Raw genomic sequence first — 11,059 nt, 5'->3', positions numbered from 1 at the left:
CTGGCTAGTCTCATACTTTCAGAGGCAGGATTGTAGATTTGAAGCATTCAGCAAATTATTTCATAAATATGTACAGAAATTTCTCCCACAAATGCTGTAACATAAATGCTTTTTCTGTATCTTGAAACCAATACTTTAAATTAGAAGTTGAAATTTGTAAAATGCCAGTTTTAATGATACAACGCAAGATTTTTTTATGATTAAAATAACAGTATTGTTCTAATTGCAGTATAGAAATTAAAAATTCCTGCAAACTTCCAAAACTCAAAAAGATTATACATAAAAGTTATTTGCGTTTATTAATTCAACTTTTTAGAGAAAAATACTTATGCTAGAGTATTTAAAGATTCAGAACCTCTGAAATAAAACTAAACTTCATTACACAGAAAAGAAAAATTACATATTATATGTAAATTCATTGTTTTTTCAAAAGGTGAAAAAACATCGTTTATCAGAAATGGTGATATTGGAATCATTGTTATTCTTGGGTGCTGCAACTCTCTGCCATTCATAAATTAAAATTCAAAACATTTTTTTTGCTTTCCGAAATCCAGAAATGCGATTCAAAATATACCATTTGAGGACTAATTTATATGGCCAGAATGTAGAACATTGATTGCTTTGATACAATGTGAAATGTTATTTTATCTTATGAAGCATAAAAAAAAAAAAAAAAGATGTATTTATATCAGATAATTCCATCAGAGATCTTACTGGAGAAGATTTTAAAAATAATTTGTTAGAATAATTCATTTCATTTAGGCAACTTAACAAAATTGGTATCATTTCAAGAACCACAATCATTTTCTTCGCAATAATATTTCTTCATTGGCAGCTCTGTTAACTCTATTTCTTGAAAACTATATTCACCACAAAATTCATCAAATTTTGTAATTATATAGGTTTATGTATATTCTCACTAAATTTTTTTGATGAAACATAAATCTAGATAATTTAAGTTTTATATCTCATACTATAATGGAGTGTTGTTTTGTTAATTATTAATTAACCAAATTCATTATCAAACATACTTAATGAATCGCTTTTCTTAAATCATCTTAAAAACGTTTTAATGTACCATTATTTTAAAAATAAAAATAAAAATGCCCCTTTTAAGAGGTCCAAATGCATATTTCAGATTCCGATTTAACACTTGAATGATTAAATGAAATGCCATTTTAATAAAAATTTGTTACTGCTAATACTATTGCATTAAACTAAGAAAAATATAAATGCATCTAATTTTTGGAATTTCAGCTTTCTTTTTCAAGTTGGCATTAGAAGAAAACTTTAATATTATATATTGAGAAACTAGGAAAATAAGCCATTTTTTTAATTGATGAAGTCAAACAAATTAAAACTGTTCAAGAAATTGATTTAAAATATACACACATTTATAACATTATATTTTGTATAAAATTATACTGAGTCCAATCTTCCGCTTTGGATATATGAAATGTAATCACTATCACCTCTTCATAAAATAGAATTATTATTATTTGTATGAATTTTTTAAAGAAATTAAAACTTTACAGTTGATTTTCTACCATTCTTACTATTTAAGAATGACAGACAGAACGTTATGATAATCTATATATTTCTTGAACTGCAAACATCTTAAGATTTGTCTATATTTTTGAAAAATAGATTTAGACAGGAAATTCATAAACATTTCATCTTACAATTAATCAACACAACAGATAATAAAAAAATGTGTCTTAAAATTAATACAAATATGAATAGCTTCTTTCATAATGGTGAAAATAATTTGCCATCCAGTACTTATATTATGCTGTGATTAAACTGTGAACTGATACTATCATTCTAGTCATTACATTACCATATACAATTCTCATATTAGAAATTCGTGAGAATAAAATGTTTTGTATCCTTTGTATTATCTTTTAATAAGTGTTTATAATATTTATATGCCTTGCAAAGTATTTTAATAGAAATTTCCTATAATCATCTCAATTTTTGAAAATATGCTTTAGAAATGATTTAATCATTAGAGCCTTTAATACTAAAAAATGCAAGAGAGCTGCAAAAAATATTTGTAAATATTTTTGTACATATGAAGAAAAACATAACACTTTTGAAAGCAATTTTGCACATTGTGATATAAAAACTGCAAATCATTGACATGTTTAAAAATTTACCATTTTGTACATTTTTCATTTTAGAAATTAATTTATGCAAAACTGTATTATATTTTCTCAATAAATATTTGATAAAGGAATTGTTTGTTTTGTTCCTCATGTTCAAATCATATACACAACTGACTACAATATTTTGTGCAAATTCAAATTTTAAATTAATCTTTTAAAATAATAAAAGTCTTTGAATTTTTCTAAATTAAGGATCAAATTTAATTTAATAATCAGTGATGTACTGGAAATATAAAAAAAATTCAAAAGGCATTCAATTTAATGTATTCATAACAATTCATAAAGAGATTGAGTTTTTTTGTATCTTTAAAAAAAGTGTTCAGTAAAAAAGAAAAGTCTTATAAAAAAATGAAAAGAACTCTCAACTCTAAAAAAATCAAACTATTATCTGTCAGATAAAATTTTAATCAATTATATAATTAATTCTAAGAGACAATTTACAAAGGATTTTCTTGATGCATTTAAAAATTCATTTTTTTAGTAAAGATTAGCAGTTTATATGAACTATAATAAATATGATGAAATAACTACTTTCAGAAAAGTATTTTCTTATCTAGAAAAAAAACAATTTTTAAAAACTACCTTTTTTGTAAATAAGTGCAGCAAACATCTTTATATTTTGTTGATTTTGATTTTCCAAACTACAATCAACCAGATGACATTAATCAAGTCATCAAGATTCAAAACTAATCTACTCCAAATATATTAATGACTAAAATAATACAAATGAAATGCTATCCCGCATTCAAACAGTCATAAATTCATAACAGCAGAAGACACCAAAACAATGAAAATCTCCTTACGATTCTTATAATAAAGTACATATAATTTCTTTCGCTCACTTCATAGGATCAAAAAATAATTTACATACATTCGATGAGATAAGTTATTGCTATTCATACATAGAGTATTTAGCATCACTGACAGGCAGGTAAATCCTGAGTTGAAATGAACACACTTTTGGGCAAAATGTGCCATGCCAAAGCATTAAGTTCTCCATTTATAATGATTCATACTGTGAATACAGTATCTTAAATCACATTTATATCAGGCAATGTCATAACATAAGTACCTAGAGTGCCCATAAACTTCTGCATAAAATTGTCTTTTTTGCTACACTTTTTCATAGGAAAACATGAAATTTGTCTAAGCTTCCAATCTTGATAAATGTTTACCATTTTTATATGTTGCATTAGTAGTCAAAGGGTTAGTGTGAAAAAGATAGAATTATTTACATCATAATAGATATAAACAGTGCATGTTTTTACTAATATTGTATGATGTTTTGTAAGTACTGTGAAGAAAATACAAATTCTGGCTATACATGATCTTTAACATGATGCAGAAAGCAAACATCAGGGCATTACACAAGATGAGTGTAAAATATACACCTGCTCATCTTTATCATAGGATAGAAATTTTCTTCAGAATTTTCCATAAAAATAGATTTGTATAACATCATACAGAGGAGAAATAAAAAAAATTAAATGATAAAGACTTATGGGGACTATAGAATGGATTTCTTTGATAAGAAAAGCTTATTGAATAGGTAAAATTATCAATTTAATAGGCAGAAATTTGAAACATTTTTTTTAGGAAGGAGATAAAATAATAAACTTTACATTATGAATTTCTAGAAGTAGAATATGAAAATCAAAGCCTAAAACAATTGGTGGAATAAAAAAGTTTGTTTTTAAAGACTACTTATTCATATTTCAGCTATGAAACCTTAAACTAAATTTTGATGCATAAATAATGTATTGCTCAAATGCTATAAATTTTAGCTCTTTTACTAAATGATTGTCAGCCTGCACCTTGTGTAATTGTAAGAAGTTCCTATTTGAGCTCAGGTCTTGTATACTCACTTTTAGTTCTAAATCTTAATAAAATCTGGATTTAATAGTTAATAAATACGTTAAATTATGAAGATAATATTTTATTTGTATATTAATAAAAGAAAAGATGAAGTAGATAAAAATATGGATTAGTACACAAGGAAGTATAGCTTATCTACTACCTATCTCAATACATCTTTACACTAAATTAGAATTCATATTTTTAAAGAATCATTAAAAAAAATCTATACAAACCATTCATTTCAGCAAGGAAATTTATGAGCACACTAGATATATCAGACCTTCAACAGTTAGATATGAGAAATTCTCATTTATTAACAGCAAAACTTATAAATCACTAAGTGCATAGCATTATAACATCATATAAGTAAATAATAAATCTAGACATCAAGTTATACACTCATTTTAAAAGCAATTACCTCATTATTACTTTGAGATTAAAAGAATTAAGGAAATAAATTTTTCTTTGGTAAAGAGACAATGAAACATAAATATAAGATTCAATAAGTACTTTCTTAAAATAAATAACTTCAGTTGTAAAGATACTACTTTCTAAGTAAAGCAATATGAAGAAATAGCCAAACACAAACATTTTTTATAATTTCTCTACAAAACAAATGCATGAGCAATAAATTTTCATATAAAATTGATAAGAATTGCTCATTCTCCAAATTTCTTTTTAAAAGACTAAATTTCTTAACAAATTGGGAAGGACATTCATGCACTTGAATGCCAATAAAAGAAACACATTATATGGCTAAATAATCTAAGAAGTATGCACTCACAGCAAAACATACATATTACTTTAGTTATAAAAAAAATCAATTACATCATTTTTTAAATCATTTGTCTGCTTTAACTTATAAATATAACTATATCTGTACAGCATCCATTGTCTGAAAAACAAGTTTTGTTAATAGTTATTTTTAATGCAAAATTGAGAAACAAGCAATAGTACAGAAAACAGATATATCTTTTTAACCAGTATACAACAAAATCTAATAAACTTTAATTCCATGAGCAATGTTTTAAAAACTGCACATAAACAACGAAGACAAATACTATACAAACATTAACTAGTCATATATTACATATAAAAAAATGAACAGTTATTGGCAGTCAAAAGGTATAATAATAATAATAAAGCACCAAATTAAAATTAACACAAATAACATATGTAAAATGCAACATTGTTTAAAATGGGTGGGAACTGAATGAACATTTAGAAATAACGAGGGCACAAAAATGACACATTTAACTATTTCATATTTAAAAATTCCTTCCAAAGAAAATAAATGGTTCCTAAAATAACATCACATAAATAATTATAGGTAAACTATTTCTTTGGTGAAATTTTTGTTCCCAGGGCTATCATAAGATTATGTATGTCTTTTGAGCAAATTTATTTCATGGAGCTGTAGGGGAATGATTTCATACAATTAAAACGCATGCAGATGGGGCTTTTGGGCTGAAACTGATTAGATTTCAAAGATTGCTCTTTAAAAGTATATATAAAAATGCTGCCCTCTTGAGCAAATAATTCATTAACATGAAAAATAGTTATCTCTATGAGCAAGTAAATTTATGCCATATAATTTACAGATTCAGAATTCAAAAATTTTAATAAAGCATACTGTAACATTAATATATTTATAATGAAAAAAAATCTAGATAGAATTGTAACAACAGACTAGAAAAACTCTTCCAGAATATTAAATAAAAGTGACAAAGGCAGGAACGCTTTGTTTTTCATAAAACTAACAAGAGAATATGTACATACAATATTTCCTAATTTATCTATAGAAGCAAATAAGTAACAATTTCAGCTTGCTAATCTAAATTTCTTACTTTACTTAAATTTTTAAAAAATACTCTTTAAAATCTTTCTCATATAATTCTTGGATGAATAGTAAATAGATCAAGATAAAGGACCACTTTCTAATTCTATACAGTAACTTCTTATGCAGCTTATACAATAAATATAGATAAATATTTACCTTTAAGGTTAGTTAGATTACTATTTAATGATTTTTTTTAATTCTAAAATTACAGCACTAGATCAGAATCATGCATGGAACTGATAACAGGACATGGCTGGCTCTCAGCAATTCTAAACAGATCAACTTGTGTAACTGATTGAATCTGATTGTTTAACCTGCTAAGACTAGAAAGTTTTAATTAAGACTAACAAGTTGATCCCTTCATAATTTATATAAAAGAATCCCAGTTAATAAACAATATTTAGAATAAACTATATTTCGTAAAATCAACTGACAGATCGGATACTTAACCAAAAGTATCCAAACACTGTGCCAAATATCCAAGTCTTCCAATACAAGGAACGTCCATATTGAGTCAAAACAATTGGAGCACTTAGTGTAGCAAAAAACAAGAAACAGCCAAAATTCTGAAGAAGTTTGGCTGGCGATCTGTGACCTTGAGACAGCAAAGAATTTTTGGACGGAGAATTTTTGCCATTATAGTATTCATCTAGAAGCCTAAACAAAAATAATAAATAAACATAACTGACGTTTTCAAAAACTATTTTGTGCAGTAATATACAAAGCAATAACATAAAAGTAAAAAACAATAAAGGGATTAAAATTGTTTTTATGTGTTTCAAAATGATAGTAAAAGCAATTACCACCAAATTAAAAACAAACAATATTTTGCTTATTGCCATCACTGATTAGATGTGAACATATTATAACCTTAAAAAACTATTCCAAAAATTTTTTAATCATATTCCGAGGATAAAAAAAATCCTGTAAAACACCTCCTGTGGTTATTCTCAGTAATTCAATGCAATTCATATTTTAATGAATTACAGATTCTAATTTTAAAAATAGATTCAAAGGTGCTCATTCCTACCTTCCAAAATATATCTGACAAATTTGCTAATTGTAAGTCCAACAATTTATCCTGTAAATTGTCAATACAATTTACAGGATAGACTGTTAACACACATACATACATTCACCTTTATTATTAGAATAGATAAACATGAAACTAAGTACATGGTACAATAAGCAAAATCTATTTAAGTTAGTTTTAATATTTTCAATGTTTAATTTCCATAATTATCCATTATCTCAAGAATAGATTTGCAACTGATACTCTGAAAATTTGAAAAAATAGAAACTAGCATTGCATCAATATTTACAGATAGAATAATTTTTTTAAATGAAAATAATATCTGGAAATTAGAGAATCTAACAAAAAGCAGATAATTTATTTCAAACAGATGATAATAAACAGATAAAATAGGAAGAAACTTCTGAAGGTGACATACAATGTTATTAATTTAAATTGGTAATAGATGGTTTATTTAAAAATTCTCCATTAAGTTATAATAAAAACCATTCAAGTAAAGTTCACAAGAAACATTCTCGAGGATATGAAAATTGTGCCCAGCATGTTTGTAATATTAAGGAGAAACTTACATGGGTAAAATTAAAAAGAAGCATTCAGTTACAAAACCAAAATAAGTGATTTTTTTTATTTTATAGTACAGAGAAAACAACCAATCTGCATAGATTCTGATAACGAAACTTGTTTCTAAAAACTTAAAAAAAAAAAAAAAAAAAAAAACTATATGTTTAAGCATTTGAAAGTAAACTTTAGCATTAAACCTTAACACATATTAATTTTTGGAAAATGCTTTTCAATTTCAAGAAGATTTGATTTTAATCGAATAAAAATGTAATACAAGAGAACTTACTGATCTTGTATTTTTTTTTTCACAAATCTCTTGTAGATATAAAATTATTAAAGAAATGTGTACATATTTCATAGAAAAGTAATAAGGAGTTCAACATATTTCACTACATATCTTTGAAATTGCAAATCCTATTTGTTCTTCCTCATATCCTTAAGAAAACACACATTCAAGAATTTAGTCAGGAAAGCTACAAAATATTGGGAAACAACTTTAAAAAGTGGAATTTTTTAATACCAATCATATTCATCAAACAAGATATTGGAGACCTTCAGTTATTCTGATTATTGTTCAAGACATTTTGAAAACCCATATGAACCATAATGGATAAATAATTACTATGTATATACATGTAAACAAGATTTAAACTTTTAAAAATTTTGTTACTATTATTGGCTTGGTTAATTAATACTCAAGTCTTATTTAAAAGCAGTAATGGATATAAATTGATGCTTAATATTAATTATATAATGCCATTAATATAAATATTCAATCATTTAAAGACAGATAAAAAATACAAAGATATTACATAGCAAACATCAACATCTTGCATTATGTCATGTTGCTTTAGCATGGATCAAGAATTATTTGAGTACCTTATATTCAAAAATTTCTTTAAGATATATCATTTACTGAAATACTTTTTCTGTTGATTATCATTGCGTAAAATTAATATTTACAAAAGATATTCAAATGGCATATTCTGAATCGTGCTTTAATAAATTATATGAGCCCTGTAAAAGAATGCAAGTATACTTAGAAATTATTTTATCAAAAGACATCACTACACAGACATTTATTTGAGGCCAACTAGCTGAGAATTAGATAAAATAGCTTATTTTAAAATTAAAAAATAATTATCAAACATTGGTTTGAAATAGCTATTCCAAAGTATCAGCAAATTTAATTATTGCATAATATAATCTTTTTCAGAAAATCAAAAGATACGTTAAGATATCAAAAAATGAAAAATGTTTCCTCTTTGCGGCTTTTTTAAATAAAAATAAATAAATAAATAAACCAAAGAAAAGTTTTGAAAGAGTAAATTGAAACTAGATGTATTGAATCTTATGTAAATTCTAAAAATTACCAATAAATTGTATATCAACTTTCAACAGTCCATTGAAAAGTTCTCAGCATATTCGTAATTCAAGCACAATACAAACAAGATTATTTTGAACAAATGTTTATTTAAACACATACCTGTCTTTTTTATGAAATAGATTGTGCAACCAGGTCTTGAATTCCGATTCATTTGTTGGAATATTATGCATGTCAATACGATTAATATGAACATAAACAGCATCACAACAACCAGTAACAAATTCTGTAAGATCAAGAAGGCAAACAACTATCACATATTACAAAATAAATAGAAAGACAACAAAAATTGTGTAAAAATGTTATCTTTTGATTGACAGAAAATGATACAGAAATGCTTTTTTTTCTTTATAGTGTAAAATTATTGTCTCATGATGACCTAAATTTTAGTGATTTTTCAACCACAGTCGGTTGGATGTCAGCCACGATTCTGTATTCTACGGAGAGATAGCAATTTTTTTTTTAACTAGGCCTCATGAATTAAATTTAACATTTGGCATTTTTTCACTTTATTAAAACATGATGGAAATCTTGCAAAATAGATACAAAATACTAAATCCTGAAATAACTGCACCATTTACACATAATTTACCTTCAAAACAAGGAATTGATCCTTTGAATTAAAATATCTAAGAAAATAAGAAACGTTTAAATCTATTTTAAAATGTCCTATAATAATATAATAAAAAAAATGGTTCAAAATTGCATTTGAAATCTAGAAATATTCCTTCCTTTTATTTTGCGATACTTCATTTATTTCTCAATAAATTGATCCAAAAACTATTTTTCATATTTCAAATCATCTATATATTTATTATACACATTGCAATCAAAATTCTTACATCCAATACTTAAAGCAATTATGTTTTGAAAATTGCCTAAGAAGAAAAAAAAATCATAGCAAGTTTTACACACACAAGAAAAAAAAGTGATAAAAATTATATTACTATAAAAAATATATGCTTTAAATGTTGAATAAAGAAATACAAAAAATATTAACATGTCAAATAAAATGCATACCAAAAAAATTAAATTGTATCCTTGAGATCTAACTGCATTTACATAATATTTTCTGAGGAAATTATATATATATATATATATATATATATATATATATATATATATATATATATATATATATATATATATATATATATAGATATACACACACATCCCTACTGGCAAAATAGCAAATGCATAAAAGACGAATTCATTCATTCATTTTAACTCTGTTAGAAATTGAGCTATTTTCTCTCTTTTTAGTCAGAATCTTTCATTTTTAATTTTTTTTTACAATTCTGGATAAAGCTTGCAAATTTTAGATCATTTGTAAAAAATAATAAAGCTTCTTTGCATTAAAAACTCACTACTGAAAGTTCTGAATCAACACGATTGCTCTTTGATATGTTAAACAAATGGTAAAATTGAATATAAAATTAAATATTCAATCAGACAGAATTGAATACATAATTAGGGAAAATAATATCAGCAAAGATAATGAAAGATTATGCTATGATTTATTCACTAGATATAATGATTTTTTTTTTTCATATTTAACAACTGAAATAAATGTATGCCACTCTAAAATAACTACACAAACATTCATTTAGAATATGTTAAGTATAAAAGCAACTATTTATAAAATTATCTTAAATATTTCAATAAATATAATAAATACCAAACATAGATGGTGCTTTAGTACGCAGTGTTTTCTTGCTTCCCTTTGTACAAGAATAGATCACAGTTGCATCATACACAGCATCCAGATTATTTTTCAAATGTTCTAGAGCTATGTGGAAGCCTTTATATTTAGGTGTAAGAACATGCTTCAAAGGCACAAGACCTAAGAATAAGTAAAATTTTAATTGTCAAATATAATTTAAAACAGAAATACAAAACTGAATTAACATAAAATAATGCATTTCTACTAATTTATAATTATTATTTTTCAATTTCAAAGTAAATATATAAAGCACAAATTTCAGTAATTAATGATTTAGCTATTGGAAAATAAAAAAATTAATCATTATAATCATATTATATTACAAGCAATATCTACATTAACAAGGTAAAAAAAATCTTTCAAAAAGTAATTGTTAAAAAATGTTACCATAGGTTGTTGTTGAAATATTCTCCCTTTTAATCAACAGTTCTCTAAAGCAAGTTTATTGTGAAGAAATGATTGTGTGCTAATATGAACTATTAATTTCATTCTG

The 11,059-nt window shown here is 24.9% G+C and overlaps 1 protein-coding gene across 5 annotated transcripts in view; it reads right to left on the bottom strand.

The window, feature by feature from the left end:
- Positions 1–2,632: 2,632 nt before the first annotated feature.
- Positions 2,633–11,059, bottom strand: part of LOC129976267 (1-acyl-sn-glycerol-3-phosphate acyltransferase epsilon-like) — a 50,356-nt gene continuing 41,929 nt past the window's right edge. For 4 of the 5 annotated variants that reach the window (XM_056089751.1, XM_056089758.1, XM_056089766.1 and 1 more), the window contains 3 exons: positions 10,522–10,686; positions 8,946–9,069; positions 2,633–6,522 (listed from right to left, as the gene is read on the bottom strand). In XM_056089751.1, coding sequence (XP_055945726.1) covers positions 6,291–6,522; positions 8,946–9,069; positions 10,522–10,686 — 521 coding nt within the window. In that variant the 3' untranslated portion in view covers positions 2,633–6,290. The remainder of the gene's footprint in view (positions 6,523–8,945; positions 9,070–10,521; positions 10,687–11,059) is intronic. The other variant, XM_056089783.1, reaches the window with a different exon arrangement.

The sequence above is a fragment of the Argiope bruennichi genome, chromosome 1, assembly GCF_947563725.1.
Source record: "Argiope bruennichi chromosome 1, qqArgBrue1.1, whole genome shotgun sequence".
In the NCBI taxonomy this organism is placed as follows: domain Eukaryota; kingdom Metazoa; phylum Arthropoda; class Arachnida; order Araneae; family Araneidae; genus Argiope; species Argiope bruennichi.
Note: the sequence above shows the minus strand (reverse complement) of the source record. Positions and strands in the feature narration are given on the sequence as shown.